At 60.7% G+C, this 21388-nt stretch overlaps 1 protein-coding gene across 5 annotated transcripts in view; it reads right to left on the bottom strand.

Annotated features, from left to right (window-relative positions):
* LRP1 (LDL receptor related protein 1) overlaps positions 1 to 21388 on the bottom strand; it is a 70874-nt gene that overhangs the window by 12613 nt on the left and 36873 nt on the right. For 2 of the 5 annotated variants that reach the window (XR_014941819.1, XM_085535432.1), the window contains exons 15-62: positions 20140 to 20265; positions 19848 to 19988; positions 19642 to 19767; positions 19427 to 19543; positions 17611 to 17691; positions 16888 to 16938; positions 15915 to 16082; positions 15188 to 15370; positions 14867 to 15067; positions 13675 to 13920; positions 13258 to 13455; positions 12613 to 12817; positions 12373 to 12537; positions 11906 to 12150; positions 11692 to 11823; positions 11374 to 11601; positions 11107 to 11281; positions 10755 to 10849; positions 10526 to 10675; positions 10239 to 10379; positions 10006 to 10134; positions 9239 to 9370; positions 8986 to 9120; positions 8765 to 8894; positions 8560 to 8686; positions 8263 to 8414; positions 8055 to 8179; positions 7557 to 7928; positions 6595 to 6784; positions 6279 to 6483; positions 5964 to 6156; positions 5265 to 5390; positions 5035 to 5163; positions 4561 to 4680; positions 4123 to 4236; positions 3895 to 4044; positions 3654 to 3788; positions 3276 to 3392; positions 3065 to 3193; positions 2862 to 2984; positions 2578 to 2718; positions 2310 to 2497; positions 1982 to 2165; positions 1775 to 1860; positions 1327 to 1446; positions 819 to 1006; positions 457 to 662; positions 106 to 294 (exon numbers count right to left, since the gene is read on the bottom strand). Coding sequence is in view for 4 of the 5 variants with exons in the window: in XM_085535432.1 (XP_085391558.1) it covers positions 106 to 294; positions 457 to 662; positions 819 to 1006; positions 1327 to 1446; positions 1775 to 1860; positions 1982 to 2165; positions 2310 to 2497; positions 2578 to 2718; positions 2862 to 2984; positions 3065 to 3193; positions 3276 to 3392; positions 3654 to 3788; positions 3895 to 4044; positions 4123 to 4236; positions 4561 to 4680; positions 5035 to 5163; positions 5265 to 5390; positions 5964 to 6156; positions 6279 to 6483; positions 6595 to 6784; positions 7557 to 7928; positions 8055 to 8179; positions 8263 to 8414; positions 8560 to 8686; positions 8765 to 8894; positions 8986 to 9120; positions 9239 to 9370; positions 10006 to 10134; positions 10239 to 10379; positions 10526 to 10675; positions 10755 to 10849; positions 11107 to 11281; positions 11374 to 11601; positions 11692 to 11823; positions 11906 to 12150; positions 12373 to 12537; positions 12613 to 12817; positions 13258 to 13455; positions 13675 to 13920; positions 14867 to 15067; positions 15188 to 15370; positions 15915 to 16082; positions 16888 to 16938; positions 17611 to 17691; positions 19427 to 19543; positions 19642 to 19767; positions 19848 to 19988; positions 20140 to 20265 (7509 nt within the window). In the remaining variant the exon portion in view is untranslated. The remainder of the gene's footprint in view (positions 1 to 105; positions 295 to 456; positions 663 to 818; positions 1007 to 1326; positions 1447 to 1774; positions 1861 to 1981; positions 2166 to 2309; positions 2498 to 2577; positions 2719 to 2861; positions 2985 to 3064; positions 3194 to 3275; positions 3393 to 3653; positions 3789 to 3894; positions 4045 to 4122; positions 4237 to 4560; positions 4681 to 5034; positions 5164 to 5264; positions 5391 to 5963; positions 6157 to 6278; positions 6484 to 6594; positions 6785 to 7556; positions 7929 to 8054; positions 8180 to 8262; positions 8415 to 8559; positions 8687 to 8764; positions 8895 to 8985; positions 9121 to 9238; positions 9371 to 10005; positions 10135 to 10238; positions 10380 to 10525; positions 10676 to 10754; positions 10850 to 11106; positions 11282 to 11373; positions 11602 to 11691; positions 11824 to 11905; positions 12151 to 12372; positions 12538 to 12612; positions 12818 to 13257; positions 13456 to 13674; positions 13921 to 14866; positions 15068 to 15187; positions 15371 to 15914; positions 16083 to 16887; positions 16939 to 17610; positions 17692 to 19426; positions 19544 to 19641; positions 19768 to 19847; positions 19989 to 20139; positions 20266 to 21388) is intronic. The other 3 variants (XM_085535433.1, XM_085535434.1, XM_085535435.1) reach the window with 3 other exon arrangements.

Here is a 21388-nt window from a genome sequence, read left to right as displayed (position 1 = left end):
CCCCATGGGGAGGACCCTGTGTTGGGCCCTACTCCCTGCCTGGCACCCCCAGACCCTCCTGGCATCGTGTGCCCGGTGCTGGCCCTCAGAGCCCCCCCAGCTCACCGTCAGGTTGCCGGTAGGGGTGGTAGATGTGGATGTCCATGGGGCGATGCAGAGTGCTGATCAGCAGAGTCTTGTTGGCTCCCGTGGTCTTGTGGGCTCTGTTGATGGATTTGGTCTCCCAGTCGGTCCAGTAGATATAATCCTCAAAGAGGGTGAGGGCGAAGATGTGCGGGATGTCCTGGCTCAGCACTGAGGGGGGGAGAGGGCAGCTCAACAAGGGGCAGCCCCCAGACCCACCAAAAACAGGGTGAGCTCTGCTTGGAGCCAGCACTGGGGTCCCACCCCAAAGCCAGGCTCCAGCTCAGCAGCTCAGCACCCAACCAGGACCCAGAAGGTCCTGACAGCTCTCACCCGTGTGCCTGTTGGAGCCGTCCAGGCTGGCAAACTCAATGTAATCCTCCCGAGCATCGGCCCAATAGATCCGGCTGTTGATGTAATCGAGGGTGAGTCCGTTGGGCCACGTTATCTTGGTGTCGACGATGACGCTGCGGTTGGTGCCATCCATTCCAATCTTCCCAATCAATGAGTGGTCTCCCCAGTCTGTCCAGTACAGGTAACTGGGAAGAGAATGGCAGATAAGAGCAGGGATGAGCCCAGTGCAAAGAGCACACACACAACGTGCTGGGCATCCTGCATGGCAGGAGGGGGTAGAACCACCCCCCCCCAGTATAACATTAAACCACCAGCCCCATATCAGACCCCAGAGCTCTCACCCATTCTGCACATCCACCACCAGCGCCCTGGGCTCACGTAGCCCTGAATTCACCAGCACGGTGCGGTACGCCCCGTTCAGCTTCGACACTTCAATGGTGTCCCTGCCTTTATCACACCAGTACAGGTTGCCCCCAACCCAGTCCACCGCCAACCCATCGGGGTTACTGAGCCCAGTTCGGTGCAGAACCTGGAGAGGGGAGAAGAAGCAACAGGTTGGGACCATGCAGGATGCATCCATCCATCCCAGCTGCATCCATCCATCCCAACTGCATCCATCCATCCCAACTGCATCCATCCATCCCAGCTGCATCCATCCATCCATCCCAGCTGCATCCATCCATCCATCCCAGCTGCATCCATCCATCCCAGCTGCATCCATCCATCCCAGCTGCATCCATCCATCCATCCCAGCTGCATCCATCCATCCATCCCAGCTGCATCCATCCATCCATCCCAGCTGCATCCATCCATCCACCCCAGCTGCATCCATCCACCCCTGCCCCCCACCTGAACGTTGCTGCCGTTGATGTGCATGCGGCGGATCATGCTGCCCTGCGTGGTGACGTCTGTCCAATAGATCATCTGCTCCCGATAGTCGAAATCCAGAGCTACGGCGTTGTTCAGGCCCTGGGAGGGAGAGGGAAGCAGCCAAACAGTTCCACCTGCTGGCATTGGGTTATGGGGGGTGGTCCAGCAAACCCCCACCAGCCCCTGCAGCCCCTGCAAGCTGCTGTGCAGGCCCTGACCTATGGAGGTCCCTGCAGAACAGCTGTTTGTTTGCACACAATCTCATGCACAGTTGCAGTGAGGGCTCATGTGCATGGACCCCACTGTCTGCATGGAAGCCCAAATCCACCCACACCTTCATGCTGGGAGCTTTTGTGCATGCTGGACCCCCCCCCCATTAAGCTGCAGCCCCCACCCCGCAGGCTGCTGCTCCCCTCCCGCCCCACACCTGCTTGAGCAGAGTGTAGTTGGAGCCGTCCAGGTTGAGCTTGCGCAGGTAATAGCGGTTGGCAAAGATGAGGAAGGGCTCCTCGTCTGCATGAAGGGATCAGAAGGTGGGTCAGGATCTGCCCTGTGGGTCCTGCCCCACACCATGCACAGAGCACCACTATAGGGCTGCAGCACCAGCAGCACCCCCAGCCCAAACCCCACTCACCAGTGACGGCCTTGCAGCTGGTGGGGTTGTCGGGTTTGAGCTTGTAGCCCTCAATGCACAAGCACTTGTAGCTCCCCAGCGTGTTGATGCATTTCTGGCTGCAGGGGTAGGTGGTGGAGCACTCGTCGATGTCGATGCACGTCTTCCCATCGTCCTTCAGCCTGAAGCCAGGACGGCATCTGCACTGCAGGAGGCATCGGGGGTGTCACACACAGCCGGGCACCCATGGGTGCATGCAGACAGGAGGGGAGAGCACCATGCAACGCCGCAGCACGGAGCAGGAGCAGCACTGGGGATGCACAGGAGCATCAGCCCGGAGCGTCCCTACCTTGTAGCCGATCTTGAGGTCCTCGCACTCCTGGGAGCAGCCGCTCAGCTTCTTGTTGAGGCACTCGTTGATGAAGCAGTTGAGCTCGTCGGAGCCGTCGGTGCAGTCGTTGTTGTTGTCGCAAAGCAGAGACTCCGGGATGCACTTCCCGTTCTTGCACATGAAGAAGGAGTCGTTGCATTTGCTCTCTGCAGCGGGATGAGAGCAGTGTGAGCTCAGTGTGAGGTGCAGCCCCATTCCCTGCACCCAAACGCGGCCCTGCAGGCACCTGGGCTGCTGCAACGCGGGTTCTTGGGCGCCTCATCCGAGTGGTCGTGGCAATCAAACTCCCCATCACATTCCCATTGACTGTTGCTGAGGCAGCGGCCGTTGGCGCAGCGGAACTCGTGGGGGCCGCAGGTTGGGTACTCTGCAAGTGACAGGCACCATTGGCACGGCCATTACCAGCCATTACCAGCCCTAACACAGCCCTACCCCCTGCCCTGGGGACCACCAGGAGGGGAGGAGGGCTGTGGACCCCCTCACACCGACCCCAGACCCCCCATGACCCACCGCACTCCGGGGACTCGTCGGAGCCGTCGCCGCAGTCGTCGTCGTGGTCGCACACGAAGTGCTTGGGGATGCACTGCCTGTTCCCACACATGAACTCCCTCTCGTCGCAGGTGTTGTTGTACACTGGGATGATGCACCGTGCTCAGTCCCTGCTCCCCTATATCCTCCCTTCCACCCTCATTTATCCCCCCTATGGGACTCACAGCATCCAGCAGCGAGGGTCTCATCGGCCCCATCGGCGCAATCCTTGTCCCCATCGCACAGCCAGCGCTCCGGCACACACACATACGTACCCGGGCACTGGAAGGACCCCGTGCTGCACGTGGTCAGCCCTAATAGGGGAAAATCCACTCGTGGAGAGGTGCCCCATAGGGCAGAGTGGTGGCAGTGGGGACGTGGGGCTGCAGCACTCACGGCAGCGACTGTCCTCGTCGGAGCCGTCCCCGCAGTCGTCGGCCCCGTCGCACACCCACAGCTTGGAGATGCAGCGGTGGTTGTTGCATTCGAACTGCACGGGGTAGCAGAACTTGTCTGGGAGGGGAGAGGAGGGGGCTCAGAGCTGGGGTAGCAGCCCTGCATTGTGCAGGGAGGGGATGGGGTGGGGGGTGATGTGGGACCCCACTATGGAGCTGCAACCCAAGTGGGCACAAAGTGCTGCGCAAATGGATCTGCTCTGCTCATAAGCCCACACTTATGGAAGCAGAGCACTAAGAGCACTGGGGGCTGCTATGTGGCCTGGAGGAGGGTCCCCCCCTGCCCCCCATCCCCCCCTGCTCCCCATGCTCTCCCCACCCTGCCGCTCACTGCAGTGCGTCTCGTCTTCTCCATTCTCGCAGTCGTCCTCTTTATCGCAGGTCCACGTCATGGGGATGCAGCGCCCGCTGGGGCAGGCAAAGTAGTTGGCCGGGCATTTGGGCTTCCTCCCACCTTTGGGGGGGGAGGGAAGAAAACAGCCATAAAAACAGCAGCGTGGAGCCCCCTCCCCTCCATCCTCAGCCCAAACACGGGGGTCTCCATAGGGACATGGGCTCACCGGGGCAGTTGCGTTCATCAGAGTAATCCCCGCAGTCGTTGGCCCCGTCGCACACCCAGCTGGGAGCGTAACACAGCGACGTGTGCTCACACTTCTGGAACGTGGTGCCCTTCACCCCCAGCTTGAAGTAACTGCTGCAGTCGGTGGCGGCTGCGAGGAGATGCATTGTGAGCCAATGGACACAGAACTGGGGGCAATAGGGATGTGCGATGCACGCAGGGCACTCACTGCAGTTCATTTCATCTGATGCGTCCTCGCAGTCGATGAACTGATTGCAACGACTCGAGTTCCCGATGCAGCTCCCATCGCGGCAACGGAACTCGGTGGCAGCGCAGCTGGTTTCTGCAATGAGGTGGGATGAAGTCAAGTGGGGGTCCAGCACCCACAGCCCCATTGCAGCCCCCTCTGCACCCACTGCAGCCCCCCCTGCGCCCATTGCAAGCTGCTGTCACTCCATACCCCCCCAGCCCTGACTTTCAGGCCGCTCTGTGCTCTGCTGCATTGCCTGCACGGCTCTCCATCCCCACGCTGTGTTTGCACGCACGGCACGAGCCGTTCAGACCTTGTATCCTCTGCTCATCCCTCCCTGTGGAGCTGAAGGTAACCCCATCCCACCGCCCCCATTGCAGACAGCTGACAGCAGCCTGGCTTGCAGCCATCGCTTACTGTTGCACGGCACTTCGTCCGAGTTGTCCCCGCAGTCGTCCACCCCGTTGCACCAGAAGCGGCTGGCGACGCAGCGCCCGTTCATGCAGTGCAGGAAACCCTTCTTGCATTTGCGGCTGCCTGTAAGAATTAATGGGGGTTGGGGGGGGGGTTGCTGTGAGTGCTGGAGCTTTGGCAGCAACGTGGGACCCTCCAGCAGAGCAGAAACTGCACAAGCAGGGTGAGGAAATGGATTCAAGCTCAGCTTTTTGCAGCACGGATCCCCCCCAGCTGCAAAGCAAGGGCTGCTGCAGAGTGAAGCTGCAAACCACCCCCCCAACCCCGGGTGCCCCATTGGCTGCAATTAGTGCAGCTCTGCAGCCTGCAGGATTGGGGGGCAAAGAGGGACGTGGAGCAGCAGGGGGAGGTGAGCAGAGACCCCCAGCAGCACTGAGCAGGATGGGATGAGCAAAGCAGCAAGAGGAGGAACCTTACTGCAGTAGGACTGCTTCTCATCCGACTTGTCCTTGCAGTGCACCACGCCGTCGCACGTCCGGCTGAAGTCGATGCAGTCACCGTTGCCGCATTCAAACTCATCGTGCACGTTGCAGGTGGAGTTCAGAGCTGGGGAGGGGGATACAAGGAGGGTCAGTGGGGCTGAGCGCAGCCCCTTCCCCTCCAGCCCATCCCCTCCTGGCTGCTGTCAGCTTCCACCTCCCCTCCACCTTTGCAGGTGAAATCCTCCTGCAGGACGCGCTCGCCGCGGCACGAGCAGTTGACGTGTCCTTTGGGGGTGAGCAGGCACAGGTCCTGGCAGCCGCCGTTGTTCACCCTGCACGGGGACAGCTCACCTATGGGGGGACACAGAGGGGTCACACTCAGCAGCAGTTCCTCTATGTCCTTCATTATGGGGGGAGGGAAGGCACAGGATCCTCCCCAGCCACTTCAATGGGGGGATGAGATCCTCCCCAGCCACTTCAATGGGGGGATGAGACCCTCTCCATGAACTTCAATGGGGGGATGAGATCCTCTCCATGAACTTCAATGGGGGGATGAGATCCTCCCCAGCCACTTCAATGGGGGGATGAGATCCTCCCCATGCACTTCAATGGGGGGATGAGATCCTCCCCATGCACTTCAATAGGGGGATGAGAACCTCCCCATGCACTTCAATGAGGGGGTGAGATCCTCCCCAGCCACGTCAATGAGGGGATGAGATCCTCCCCATGGACTTCAATGGGGGGATGAGATCCTCCCCAGCCAATTCAATGGGGGGATGAGTGGGTTTGGGGGTGTCTGTCCTCCCCAGGGGCACAAGTGGGGTGAATTCTCTCCCTTCAGAGCCCCCATGGGATTGAGTGCCCCCCCCTTAGATGTCCCCAAGGAACCACAGGAAGGAAGGAAGGATGGTGGGGGGTCCTTACAGCTGTCGGTGTCGTTGGCCACAGCGATGATGCCCATGGGCTGCTGGGGGATGTCCACACGCAGCAGCTTCATGTCAGTGCCCACGTATTTGTTGGCTCTCTGCACGGCACGGCGCACCCAGTCCGTCCAGAAGATGTAATCCCCATAAACAGCCAGGCCAAAGGGGTGCACGGGTTCTGACTTCAGGATCACCTGTAGGACATTGGCGAGACATGAGAGCGAAGCTGTGGGGCAGCCCCAAACAAACACAGCCTGTCCCAAACTCAGCCTGCCCCATCTGCCTGCCCATAGAACCACCTTGTCCCCCCACTCACGTGGCGATGGGACCCGTCGTATTCACAGCGCTCGATCTTGTCCAACGTGGCATCAGAGAAATAAATCTTCTCAGCCCTGTGGTCGATGGCCAACCCGTTGGGCGTGCGGATGTCCTGGTCGATGATGATGAGGACGTTGGCACCGGACAGGGTGGCACGCATGATGCTGGGGTGCTGCTCATTCCAGTTGGTCCAGAACATCAGGCTGAGAAGGGAAAGGAAAGGAAAGGAAGGGAGGAGATGGGAAGGGACGCACGGTGCCATTGCCATCCCCATCTCCCTGGTAGAGATGTGTTAACCCAATGCATCCACTCACTTCTGGCACTCATCGAGCACGAAGGCACGCGGGTGGTCGTCCCCAGACATGGTGATCACTGTCTCCCTCTCGAAGGCCCCCAAACGACTCTGATCCACGGTGTGACGGGTGATGGTGGAGGTGGTGTAGCTGGTCCAGTACAGAGTGTCCCAACCGCGGTGGTAAGCCAGCCCCTCCACTGAGCCCACGTCTGCAGGGGGAGGATGGGAAGGGGTGAGCACCCCTGGGCCTGAAGCTTAATGGGGGGGGGGGTCTGCTCTGATGGATATGAGCTCCTCAGCCAGGAACCTGAGCTGCACCCCCAGCCCTCCTGACCATTAATAACCAACAAAAGCTTTAATGAAGCGGCGCCGAGGGATGGAAGCTGCTCTCCAGCTCGTGGTAATAAAAGCCACCTCCAGCAGCAAATGTAAACACGCTCATTAGGGAGAGAGTTTATAACCCTGCTGCAGGTTCACCCCAGCAAAGCAACGGCCACAGTCCTTCCTACAGCCGTGGGAGCCAAGGAAACCAAGCAAGTGCAAGGAAACCAAGCAAATGCAAAGCAAGAGCTGGAGGTGAGGGCTGGGCTGGGTAAGCTCTGCTCAGCCCCCAGGGCTCAACGTGGCCATGAAGCACAAACAGCAGATCCCAAACGTGCTGCAGTGTGAGTTGCTGGAGCTCAGTGCATCCACGTGCACGGCTCAGCCTCGTGATGCGCCTTCGGTGCCAGGGGGGGGGCGCTGGGATTGCTCCTGATATCCAAGGCCATAAGGAAGGCGCAGGGGAGGGGGAGAATTCCCAGCTGAGCTCAGCTCCAAAACACCCCAAAGAAGCACAGAACAACCCGTGATGGGAGGGAGCCGAGAGCTCAGCAAGGCCAACAACAACGTCAACCGAGGACAGGGAAACAGGCAATGCAGGAGCTGGGGAGGAAAGGGGGGGGATGAGAAGAGCTGGGGCTGAGCCCCGAGGACGCTCACTCTCCACGATGGTTTTACGTCCCGTTCCATCGTCATTGATCTGCTGGATGTTCCCGAAGTGGATGTCGCTGTAGAAGATGCGGTTGCTGCCTTTGGTGCCGTAGCGGTAATCGAAGGCCAAAGCGATGACGTTCTTCATGTGCTCGGCGTCCTCGAAGGGTTTGATGGGGGCGTTGAGGTTGTTCTCATCCGACAGGTGGATGCTCTTGAGGATGGTGCGCTCCGAGTACAGCAGGTAGCCGTCGTAGTCGCGGCAGCTGACTCCATCCTCCGACAGCATCCCATGGGCGCAGGCGCACGTCCGCTGCCCGGCGCCGCGGAACAGGCAGAGCTGCTGGCAGCCGCCGTTGTTCTGAGCACAAACGTTGGTGCCTGAATGGATAAGAGGAGATCAGAGCTCTGCCCTGAGGGTGTATCAGCCCCATAGCCCCCATCCCAGCCCCACAGCCCCCTCCCAGCCCTATAGTCCCCTCCCGGCCCCATTCAGCTCCAACAGACCCTTCTGCCGCGCGCGGTTGAAGACTTTGATGTCCTTGAGCTGCACGCCGATGCCTGTCCGCAGGGACACCGACTCGGTGGCGTTGTCTTTGCTGCCTCTCTTAATGGAGCCGTTTGCGTGAGTCCTATGAAAGGAACCAGCCGTCACATCGCTCAGCCCCAGCTCTGAGCCCACCCTCATCACCCCCATCACCCTGGGACCCCCAACCTGTCGCTCCAGTAGATGTAATCCTCGAAGACGGACACGGAGAACATGTCCATGTTGTTGCTGGATAAAACCACCTCGCGGTTCTCGCCCGTCTCCAGGTCGATCCTCTCGATCTTGTCTGTCCGCGCATCACACCAATACAGCTTCCCATCCTAAGGAGAGGAGGAACAACCCCAATCAGGAACAATGGGGCCGACCCCGAGGCAGCCCCACACCTCCACCCCATCCCGAGGCTCAGAGCTGTTGGGTGGATGGAGAGGGGGGGGGGTCTGAGGGGTCCCTCACCTCCCCACTCACCTCATAATCCACTGATATCCCATTGGGCCAACTGATGCTGACATTGACCAGCACCATCCGCTCGGTGCCATCCAGGCGCGAGCGCTCAATGCGGGGGTACTGCCCCCACTCCGTCCAGAACAGATACCTGCATGGGACGCAGAGTGAGACCACACAGACCCCTCAACCCCCCCCTCCCATACAACCCCCCCAATCGATTCCTCACCCCTTCTCTGGGTGCACGGTGATGGCCCGTGGTTTATCCAGGCCCTGCGAGATGACCACGTAGCGGAAGGACCCATTGAGCCTGGCCACCTCGATGACATCAAAGCCCTGATCCGTCCAGTAGATGTTCCCTGCATGGAGGGTCCGTGAGCGCCCACCCCCCCATTGCCCTGCTCTTATTTACCCTCTGTCCCCCCCCCCCTTAATGCAGACCCCACTCACCCGCGATCCAATCCACAGCAATGCCCTCCACGCGCCCGATGCCGTTGGTGACCACGTCCTCGCGCCACGTCTGGTCCCTCTTGGCACGGCTGATGGTGCTCAGCCCCATGTCCACCCAATAGATGGTGTCGTTCTCTATAAGCAAGGATGGGCTCATAAAGTGAGGGTGGGGGGCTCATACAGTGACCACCATTGGGGTCAGGGGGTGCGATGGGGCAGGAGATGCAACTGAGCACCCCAACCCACAGCTCACCTGCATGGAAATCAATGCCCACAGCCAGAGAGGTCCCCGACACTGGAACCAGGGCGTCTGATTTGTCATTGGGGTCCAAAGGAATTCCACGGATCCCCTCGTGGACGGAGTAAAGGAGGAAGGAGCCGACACCTGCAGAACGTGGGGACAGTGAGGGCAGTGCTGGGTGTCCTTCATTGCCTCTGCTTTGCTCACATCCCTGCCTGATCACGGCCTAAGTGATGGGGGAAAAGCTGCCCTTCCATAATGGGGATGGGATGGTTGGGGGTAAAAGAAGGGCAGGACACGCACTGAACTGAGAGCTGACACAGCTGGGGGTGAAATGGGGCCTTTGGGGCAGCATAGAAAGGCAGCAGAGCCCCCCAGGTCTGCACTGCACCCCCAGCCCAAGGCACACACAGCAGCACTGACCCCCAGAGCTCCCAGTGTGGGGCTGGGACAGACAGACACAGCCCCCCCCCCCATTGAAGCCTCCAGCTGAGCGCTGGCACTGAGCTCTGCAGTTATTGTTGTTATTCCATCCCTGCCCTGACCCAGATGGTGCCAAAAGGACAGAACACGGTGCACACAAACAGCCTTGGAGAGGTTCTGGCACCCAGAGCCGCAGGGGGAGGGATCTCTGTTCCTCAAGGATGATGGTGGCAAATAGGGCAGAGATTTGGGAGCAGCTGGGGGAGACCATTCACAGCCACAGGGACCAAAGGCAGCACCGACCCCATGCCCTCCATACAGTGCTGCCCCATAGATGTGGGCACAGCAGCGCTCACCCTCGCAGGACTGCTGCCCGCTCTTCAGGCTGTACCCAGCAGTGCACATACAGGAACGGGAGGTCTCCGAGGTGGGAAGGCAAAGCTGCGAGCAGTCGCCGTTGTTCACACTGCAGGGGTTGCTCCCAGCTGGATGGGGAGGCAAAGGGTGAGGGGGGGACACAGGGTGAGGGGTGACACCCCCTCCCCCTCCCCAAGGACCCCCTGTTCCACGCAGCCCCCCGGTTGCTCACCCTGCTGGATGCTCTCATCGTACACCTTCATGTGCATCACCAACGTGGTGCTGTTACGCAGCACCGTCACCTCCGTCCCGTCCTTCTTGTTGCAGGTTCCCATCCTCTCCGAGGCCTGGTCAGCCCACCACAGCTTGTCCCCTGCGTGTAGGGTCAGGAGCATGGAGCTGCTTTCCCCATCCCCTCCATGCAGCTTTAAGGCCAAGGCATGGAGGGCAGGGGCTGTGCCCACCCCTCATTGAGCAGCACAGGGCAGGACCCCCACCCCATCACCCCACAGCTCTCACCCATGATGGCCAATGCGGTGGCCTTGCTCAGCTGGCTCTTCAGTGCCACAATCACCTCCAAGTCGCTGCCATCCAGGTTGCATCTATTGATGGTGCCGTTGCCGGAGCTGATCCAGTAGAGTTTGCTCTCGGGGTAATCAATAGCCAGGCCTGGGGACAAGGGAGGAGTGGAGTCAGAAGGATGGGGACCATCAGGAGGGGGAGATGGGAGCAGGGGGGACCCCCGTACCAACAGGGCCCTTCTGGTTGGTGAAGAGCAGCGTGCGGTTGCTGCCATCCATGTTGGCCACGCTGATGTTGTCCCCATCGGTCCAATAGAGCTTCCTGCAGTGATAACACAGTGATAAGCTGGGAGTGGGGAGGGGGCTGAGCCCCATAGAGATAACACACACCTGTGTATGGCAGCCCAAAGCCCAGCACCCAACTCAGCACCAGAATGAAGCCCCCTCCTTGCACCACCCCATGCCCACCTCCCCCCATATAACACCCCTCACACATGATGCTGTGTCAGCTGTGCCCCCATATGTGCCCACTATGGCACTTTGATGCCCCCAGACCCCACATATGGGGGTCACACGTACCCATGGATGGGGTGCACCACCAGGCAGTGGGGTTTATCCAAGCCCTGGATGACGGCGTTCTTAAAGGAGCCGTCCAACCGCGCCACGTTGATCTGCTTCTTGTTGGTGTCGTAGCTGGTCCAGAAGAGGTTTCTGGAAACCCAATCCACAGACAGGCCGTGAGCGTTGGGCAGGTCTGAAAAGCAACGTGGGGGGAGAGACAGAGGTCAGCTGTGATCTATGGGGCCGGGAAGGAGCTGCCCCATAGCAGAGCCCCACTGCGCCCACCTGCAGACACGACGGTCTCCACCCCGGTGCCGTTGATAAAGGCTCTTTTGATGGTCTGCGTGCGCACGTCGGACCAATAGATGCGCTGCTCCACGGCGTCGTAATCCACCACGGTGACGTTGTCGATGTCGGGGACGGTGAAGGAGATGATGTAGTTGTAATAGGGATTATCAATATCCACCCCCCGGATCTCCATCTGCCGCGCGTACAGCAGGAACTTCTTGAACTCTGTGGGTACAAGGGGGGGACGTGGTGGGATCTCGGCTCTGTTGGGGGGCAATGGGGGGGTTCAGAGCATCACGGTGCCCCCAGGCTCACCATAACACGTGGTGTTGTCCTTATCCAGCTTCATGAGGTGGGGGCAGGCGCAGGACAGCGTGCGGTTGTAGTTGATGAGGCAGAGGTGGGAGCACGGCCCTTTGCCTCCATTGGCTTCGCAGGGGTTGGGTGCTGTGCATAGGATGGGGTGGTCAGCAAACACCAGGACCCCCATCCATTGCTATGACCCCCCAAACCCCCCCACCAGGCTCACCCAGGGGCTGCCGGGAGGGGTGGTAAACCTGCAGGTCGAAGGGCTGCGTGTTGGTCCTCTGCACCACCGTCACGTTGTGCCCCGTCCATTTGTTGGCCTTGGCCAAGGTGTTGGTTCGCCAGTCGGTCCAATAGACCTCCCCCCCATAGAGGGTGACGGCAAAGGGGTGGGACAGGTACTCGTGGCCCCGCAGCACCTCGATGTGCCCCGTGCCATCGTATAGGGCTGAGTAGATGGCGTCCGACCTGTGCCCAAGAGATGGGGGGTGGGAGAAGGGGGTGAGAGCCAACATGGGGCAGGATCCAATGCAATGCACCCTGCAGCCCCCAGGGCAGGGAGAACCCAATGCAAAGGCTGGGATGCATCACAGCCATCAGCCCCATAGAGAACAAAGGCTGCAGGGGGTTGGATGGGGGGGTGGGCAGCACCCAGAGGGGGCTGTAGGGATGGGGGGAACCTGAGCCCACCTTGCATCAATCCAGAGGATGCGCTTCTCCAGGTAATCCACTGTGAGCCCATTGGGCCACCCCCCAGAGCCCGTCTCCTTGTGGATGGTGCGTCGGCCCTCACCGCTCATGGAGGCGGCTTCGATGCGGGGCAGGCTGGCGTCCCAATCCGTCCAGAATAGGATCCTATGGGAACAACAGGGCTGAGGTCAGTAGGGACACAGCAGCACCGCAGCCCCATGGAGGGGGAGCTGCTCTCACCCATAGCGGGGGTCCAATGCGATGGCCCGGGGGTGCTCGATGTCCCCGGCCAGCAGCGTGGTGCGCATGGTGCCGTCCAGTTTGGCCACCTCGATCTGGTCCAGGTTGCTCTCCACCCAATAGATGTTGCCTGCGATCCAATCCACCGCCAGACCCTCCGGGGTGGCCAAGCCGTATTGGATCACCACCTCGAAGCTGGTCAGAGCTGTGGGGCGCAGAGCAGTGGGGCTGAGGCTGCATGTCCCACCCCACCTCCATCCGATCTCATCCCATCCCATCCCATCCCATCCCATCCCATCCCATCCCATCCCATCCCATCCCATCCCATCCCCATCCCCATCCCCATCCCTATCCCCATCCCACCCTCCTCCTGGACGGGTCCCTTTGGCTCAATGGGGGTGGATGGTGGGGACACATCTGAGCTTTACCCCCCTCTCCATCTGGCCCTGAACCCTTAGGAGATGCAGCCTCACATCTATGGTCCTCGTTGCCCCTCTGCAGCACAACCAGCAGCTGCTGGGCTGCAATTGCTATGTGGGATATACTAATTAACCACTATTTAACGAGCAGCTTTGGAGAGCCGGAGGGGATGCATTGGAGCCCTTCCTTCCCATGGCCTTATCCCGACCCCCCGGCCCTACACACCCCCATTCTCCAGCAGTTTGCCCCTGTAGATCTTGTCCTCCACCACGTCGGTCCAATACAGGGAGCTCTGGTTGAGGTGGAAATCCAAAGCGATGGTGTTTCTCAGGCCGGGCACCAGGACGCTGTAATCACCGCGGTGCAGATCGATGCGTCGGATCTCGTGGCGGTTGGAGAAGATGATGAAGGGTTTGAAAGGGTCTGAGGAGCAAAACGAGGGGGTTCAAAGGGGGATTAGGACACAGCACAGGGACCCACAGCCCTCAGAGGGGGGCAGCTCTGCCCCACATCCCCCCTGCCCCACAGCAGACCCTTAGCACCATTAACAACGCAGCAGCCCAAAGCCCTAGAGCCCTTCCTTCCCCCCCAGGTCCTGCTTGGTGCTGTAGGATCAATGCCACCCCCACCCCTGGCACCCACCGAGGCTGCGGCAGCTCTCGCCATCGGGCTCCAGCATCCAGCCCTCGTAACACGAGCACTTGACGTTGTATTTGTCCTGCTCGCATTTCTGGCTGCACTTGAGGTGCTTGGCGCAGTAGCTCTGGATCTGGCAGGTCTTGTTGTCCGTCCCCAGCTCCATCCCCAGGGGACAGGAGCACACGATGCCCTCCCCGGGGGCTACGGTGCAGTTGTGGCTGCAGCCACCGTTGTTCAGAGAGCACTGATCTGTGGGGAGGGGGTGGGGGGTCAGCTCCAGCCCTGAGTGTGTCACCCCATCCCTGTGTGTCACCCCCATCTCTATGTGTGTGTGTCACCCCCATATCCCTCTGTGTGTCCCCCCATCCCTGTGTGTGTATCCCCCCATCCCTGTGTCACCCCATCCCTGTGTGTCCCCCCATCTCTATGTGTGTCCCCATATCTCTATGTGTATCACCCTATCCCTGTGTCCCCCCATCCGTGTCACCCCATCTCTATGTGTCCCCCCATCCCTGTATCGCCCCATCCCTGTGTGTATCACCCCATCCCTGTGTGTGTCACCCCATCTCTATGTGTCACCCCATCTCTATGTGACACCCCATCCCTGTGTGTGTGTGCCCCCCCATCCCTGACTGTATCACCCCATCCCTGTTTGTCACCCCATACCTGTATCACCCCCATATCCCTGTGTCTGTGTCCCCCCATCTCTATGCGTGTCCCCCCATCCCTGTGTCACCCCATCCCTGAGTGTATCACCCCATCTCTATGTGTATCACCCCCATATCTCTATGTGTGTCACCCCATCTCTATGTGTATCACCTCATCCCTGTGTGTCACCCCATCCCTGTATCACCCCCATCTCAGTGTGTATCACCCCCATCCCTGCGTCCCCCCATCCCCATGTGTGTGTCCCCCCATCCCTGTGTCACCCCATATCCCTATGTGTGTCACCCCCATCTCTATGTGTGTGTGTCCCCATCTCTATGTGTCCCCCCCATCCCTGTGTGTCCCCCCATACCTGTATCACCCCATCCCTATGTGTGTCACCCCATCTCTATGTGTGTCCCCCCATCCCTGTGTCACCCTATATCCCTATGTGTGTCCCCCCATCTCTATGTGTCCCCCCCATCCCTGTGTGTATCCCCCCATCCCTGTATCCCCCCATCCCCACACTCCACCACAGCCCCCCACTCACCGCACAGCTCCCCCTCATCGGAGCCGTCCCCGCAGTCATCGGCTCCGTCACAAAGCTTCTCGGGGGGGAGGCAGATGGAGGTGCTGTTGGCACAGGTGTGCGAGGGAGGTTTGCACACCAACGACTCGCAGTTCTCCTCGTCTGAATTATCCTCACAATCACTGTCCCCATCGCAGACCCACGCTTTGCTGATGCAACGGGCTGCAGGGATTGGGGAGGAAGGATCAGAGACAGGGATAGAGCCCATAGAGCCCCCCATATCCCCATTGCTATTAAACCCAATGCACCCTGAGCATCACACAGCACTGAGCTCCCCCTCACCCGAGTCCTTGCAGCCAAACTTGACGTTGGGGTCGCACACGTGGGTCACCCCCTCGCAGTTCTTCTCGTCGCTGGAGTCCATGCAGTCGGTGTCGCTGTCGCAGCGCCAGCGCATGGGGATGCACAGCCCGTCCAGGCGGCATTGGAACTCATCCGTGTGGCAGCCCCCGGGTGGGCGAGTGGCTGCAAAGTGAGGGGGGGGGGGGCACAGCTCAGCACCTCCATATGGGGCTATGGGGCGGGGTGGGGGGGCAGCAATGGGGCCAGAGGGGATGGGAGCATCCATGGGAGCACCCAGGATGCGTGAAGGCAGCAGAGCCCACAACATGAGGCTGGTCCCCATCACCCATCCCTGTATCCTGGCTGTGCCCACCTCCCCATTTCCATCAGCCAACCCTGCAGCCCCCAGCCCCACAGCAGGGATTCAGGGTGGGGAGGGGGCTGCAATCAGCTCATCTCACCCTGGGCTCACCCATATCATCCATCCCTCCATCCTGGCTGTGCCCACCTCCCCATTTCAATCAACCACCCCTGCAGCCCCCAGCCCCACAGCAGGGATTCAGGGTTGGGGAGGGGGCTGCAACCAGCTCATCTCACCCTGGATTCACCCATATCATCCATCCCTCCATCCTGGCTGCGCCCACCTCCCCATTTCCACCAGCCAACCCTGCAGCCCCCAGCCCCACAGCAGGGATTTGGGGAGGGGGCTGCAACCAGCTCATCTCACCCTGGTTGGTGCAGTTGGCGTGAGTCTCGTCGCTGTAATCCCCGCAGTCGTTGTCCCCGTCGCAGGTCCAATGCACCGGGATGCAGCGCCCGCTGTTGCATTTGAACTGGTTGCTGGAGCAGGAATGGCTGCAACCCGCCTCGTCGCTGTTATCCCCACAGTCATTGTCTATGGGGGGGGGGAAAGAAGGAGAGGAGAGGGGTCAGAGAGCACCCAGAGCTGGGGGGGGGATGGAGGGGGGAACAGCAGGGATTGGGCAGAGCACACAGACAGATGGACAGACAGACAGACAGACGGACACGGGGGGGGGCAGCCCCTCTGCTGCTGGCAGAGGAACCCCACAGGGATGGCTGGGCTGTATGGACAGCCCCATAGATCCCACCCATCCTCTGATGTTCCCCCCCTCCCCTCACCCCAATAAACCCGACCCCCCCCCCAACAATGAAACACAGAAACTGCATAGATCAGCCATGGACCTGAGGGGGGGGGATAGAGGGGGAGCTGGGGGGCACCCAGCGCCAATGGAAGGTGGGGGGCAGCACAATGAGCATGGGGTGCATCCATAGGGACACAGCACAGCCATGGGGGGGTGGGGGGGGGCAGCTGGAAGGACCCCCAGTGGGTGATGAGGGTTTGATGGTGACATTGGAAGCTCCCCATTGCTTCATCCTGCACTCAGTGATGTGACAGTAACCAGCACTGCAGCTCCTCTGCCTCCCCCCATATATCCCCATATGGGATGCTCAGGGGGTGGGCAGCACCAGGGGGGGGGGCTGCAGGCTGCACCCTCACCCTACAGCCTAAACACTGCAATGAGGGGAGCACTGCACTGCAACAGCCCTATAGCATCTAGAGGCTGCCACCCCAATGGGGGCTGCAGCTCTCCGGGTTGGGGGGTGGGGGGGGGGGCAGGATTTGGGGTGTTGCTTGAGGGGCAGGTGGGGGCCTGGTGCATGGCGATCTATGCACTAACCGGAAGGTTTTGGACAGTTCTTTTCGTCAGAGCCATCCCCACAATCTTTTTCTGAAACACAGAACCAAGCAAGACAGGAGGGTGTGTGGGCACGGTGACAAACACGACACCACGGATATGGACGGACGGACAGCAACGAGGATGGACACAGCGACACGGACACACGGACACTGATGGGGGGGGGGGAGATCAGAAGCAGCGGAGCTGATTGGGGACCTGCTGGCAATGCAGCCCCTGCACATGGCTGCATGTGGGGGGGGGGCATAGGAAACACGCAGCCCCTTGTTGGAGCAGCTCCATGGGGGGGGCTGACCATGGGGTTTGGGGGGATCCAGGAGCATCTTGCACCCCATGGGGTTCTCTGCTCATCTCCAAGCTTGCTCGTTAACCCTGAAGCCACTAATTAACCCTAACGAGGCAGAGCTGGTAGGGAGATGGAATTGAAGCTGTGGGGATGGAGGGTGACCTGGGGGGCAAAGCTTCCTCCCCAGCCCTGAGCACAGAGCGGAGCCCTTTGCTGCCTTCCTGGGTGCAGAGCTTTGGTACCTTGCAAACAAGGCTGCAATGAGCCCTGGCAGTGCTGCTCTGCAGCCCCATGCAGCCAAAGCAATGTGGGTCTCACCTCCCTGTGCTGCCCTGGTGCTCAGCATTAAGGCCCTGCAGGCAGGTTCCAGCTCCCACCTCTGATCTCCCCATCCCTTGGTGCCCCTTGCAGCCCCTCACCGTTATCGCAGCGCCAGTTGATGTTGATGCAGCGGCCGTTGTTGCAGGTGAACTGAGTCAATGGGAAGCAGGTGGGGTAGGCTGCAAAGGACGGGGGGGCACAGTCAGCACAGCCATAAACCACCCCCTACGTGCCCACCCCATAGGGACCCCCCCCAGCCATAAACCACCCCATGAGCCCACCCCATAGGGAACCCCCAGCTATAAACCACCCCATATATGCCCACCCCATAGGGACCCACCCCCAGCCATAAACCACCCCATGAGCCCACTCCATAGGGACCCCCCCAGCCACAAACCACCCCCTATATGCCCACTCCATAGGGAACCCCCCCAGCCACAACCCACCCCTATATGCCCACTCCATAGGGACCCCCCCCAGCTATAAACTACCCCATGAGCCCACTCCATAGGGACCCCCCCCAGCCACAACCCACCCCCTATATGCCCACCCCAGCCATAAACCACCCCATGAGCCCACCCCATAGGAACCCCCCCCCCAAGCCACAAACCACCCCCTATATGCCCACCCCATAGGGACCCCCCCCCAGCCACAAACCACCCCATGTTCCCACCCCATAGGGACCCCCCCCAGCTATAAACCACCCCATATGCCCACCCCACAGGGACCCCCGCCCCCAGCCATAAACCACCCCATGTTCCCACCCCATAGGAACCCCCCCCCAGCCATAAACCACCCCATGTGCCCACCCCATAGGGACCCCCCCCACCCAGCCATAAACCACCCCCTATATGCCCACCCCATAGGAACCCCCCCCAGCCATAAACCACCCCATGTGTCCACCCCATAGGGACCCCCCCCAGCCACAAACCACCCCATGAGCCCACCCCATAGGGACCCCCCCCAGCCATAAACCACCCCATGTGCCCACCCCATAGGGACCCCCCCCAGCCATAAACCACCCCCTATATGCCCACCCCATAGGGACCCCCCCCAGCCATAAACCACCCCCTATATGCCCACCCCATAGGGACCCCCCCCAGCCATAAACCACCCCATGTGCCCACCCCACAGGGACCCCCCCCAGCCATAAACCACCCCATGTGCCCACCCCATAGGGACCCCCCCCAGCCATAAACCACCCCCTATATACCCACCCCATAGGGACCCCCCCAACCACAAACCACCCCCTATATGCCCACCCCACAGGGACCCCCCCCAGCCATAAACCACCCCCTATATGCCCACCCCATAGGGACCCCCCCCAGCCACAAACCACCCCATGAGCCCACTCCATAGGGACCCCCCCCAGCCACAAACCACCCCCTATATGCCCACCCCATAGGGACCCCCCCCCAGCCTCAAACCAACCCATGAGCCCACCCCATAGGGACCCCCCCAGCCACAAACCACCCCATGTGCCCACCCCACAGGGACCCCCCCAACCACAAACCACCCCCTATATGCCCACCCCATAGGGACCCCCCCCAGCCATAAACCACCCCCTATATGCCCACCCCATAGGGACCCCCCCCAGCCATAAACCACCCCATGAGCCCACCCCATAGGGACCCCCCCCAGCCATAAACCACCCCCTATATGCCCACCCCATAGGGAGCCCCCCAGCCATAAACCACCCCATAAGCCCACCCCATAGGGACCCCCCCCAGCCATAAACCACCCCCTATATGCCCACCCCATAGGGACCCCCCCCAGCTATAAACCACCCCATAAGCCCACCCCATAGGGACCCCCCCAGCCATAAACCACCCCATGTGCCCACCCCATAGGGACCCCCGCCCCAGCCACAAACCACCCCATGTGCCCACCCCACAGGGACCCCCCCCAACCCACCACACGACGCGGATTCATCCGAGCGATCCCCGCAATCATCATCCAGGTCACAGGTCCAGGAGATGGGGATGCAGCGTCCGCTGGCACATGAGAATTGATTGGGGGAGCAGGTCCGGGCTGGGGCAGGTCAGATAGACACAAAAAACACCATCAGCCAATAGAACTAAATGGGGAAGGAGCCCCCTCCCCATTTAAAAGCTGCCCCCCCCCCTCACCTGAGCAGGTAGAGTTGGATTCATCCTCGTTGTTCCCGCAGTCGTTGTCCCCATCACACAACCAGCGGTTGGGGATGCAGCGGTTGTTCTTACACTTGAAACGATCCGAGGGACAAGTGTGCTGGTCTATAATGGGGGGGGGGCACATATATAAGCTCATAGCGGCCTATTTCACCCCCAGTCTCACTATGGGGGGGGTTACTCACGGCACAGCTCGGGCGCCTCGTCGCTGTTATCCAGGCAGTCGTTGTCGCCGTCGCATTTCCAACGCTCCTGGATGCAGCGGTTGTTCTTGCAGGCGAATTCACCGGGCTGACACTGAGGGGGGGGGATGTAGGAGGGGTTGGCTGCAAAGGAAAAGCGGGGAGGGGGAGGATGGGGATGGGGATGGGGGGGAGGCTGTAACCACCAAGTATGGGGACAACAGCACCCATATGGCCGCCCCACATGGCCATAGGTGCAGACCCCCCCCCCCATTGCCCCCCATGGAAGCCGTACCCTCACAGGTGACAGTGTCTGCTCCCAGGACCTGATCCTCGGCGCAGGCGCATTGTCGGCCCCGTGGTGTGGCCAAGCAAAGGCTGCTGCAGCCGCCGTTGTTGACTCTGCATTTATTGGAGCCCACTATGGGGATAAAGAGGGTTGGGGGGGGTCAGCAATCAGGTGGGACCCCAATGGGCTCCATAGCTGGAATGTGGCTGATGAACCAGGAGGGAGAGAAGGGAAAGGAATGGGATGGAAAACCAAGAGTCCAGGGTATCACCAAGAGCTCCTCAATAGGGCCCTGCTGTCCCCCCAAGCTCTTCAATAGGGCCCTGCTGCCCCCCAAGCTCCTCAATAGGGCCCTGCTGTCCCCCCAAGCTCCTCAATAGGACCCTGCTGTCCCCCCAAGCTCTTCAATAGGACCCTGCTCCCCCCCCAAGCTCTTCAATAGGACCCTGCTCCCCCCCCAAGCTCTTCAATAGGACCCTGCTGCCCCCCAAGCTCTTCAATAGGACCCTGCTGCCCCCCCAAGCTCTTCAATAGGGCCCTGCTGCCCCCCAGGCTCTTCAATAGGACCCTGCTGTCCCCCCAAGCTCTTCAATAGGGCCCTGCTGCCCCCCAAGCTTCTCAATAGGGCCCTGCTGCCCCCCAAGCTCCTCAATAGGGCCCTGCTCCCCCCCCCAAGCTCTTCAATAGGACCCTGCTCCCCCCCCAAGCTCCTCAATAGGACCCTGCTGCCCCCCCAAGCTCCTCAATAGGGCCCTGCTGCCCCCCAAGCTCTTCAATAGGGCCCTGCTCCCCCCCAAGCTCTTCAATAGGGCCCTGCTCCCCCCCAAGCTCTTCAATAGGGCCCTGCTGCCCCCCAAGCTCTTCAATAGGGCCCTGCTGTCCCCCAAGCTCCTCAATAGGGCCCTGCTCCCCCCCAAGCTCCTCAATAGGGCCCTGCTCCCCCCCAAGCTCTTCAATAGGACCCTGCTGCCCCCCAAGCTCTTCAATAGGACCCTGCTGTCCCCCCAAGCTCTTCAATAGGACCTCCCAGACCCCCAAGCTTCTCAATAGGACCCTGCTGCCCCCCAAGCTCCTCAATAGGACCCTGCTGTCCCCCAAGCTCCTCAATAGGACCCTGCTGCCCCCCAAGCTCTTCAATAGGACCCTGATGCCCCCCAAGCTCTTCAATAGGGCCCTGCTCCCCCCCAAGCTCCTCAATAGGGCCCTGCTGCCCCCCAAGCTCCTCAATAGGACCCTGCTGCCCCCCAGGCTCTTC

This window comes from Coturnix japonica, unplaced genomic scaffold (genome assembly GCF_054131305.1).
Source record: "Coturnix japonica strain WE unplaced genomic scaffold, WE-NBRP24 Scf121, whole genome shotgun sequence".
Lineage (NCBI taxonomy): Eukaryota > Metazoa > Chordata > Aves > Galliformes > Phasianidae > Coturnix > Coturnix japonica.
The sequence above is the reverse complement of the archived record's forward strand: the minus strand, read 5'-3'. Positions and strand labels throughout refer to the sequence as shown.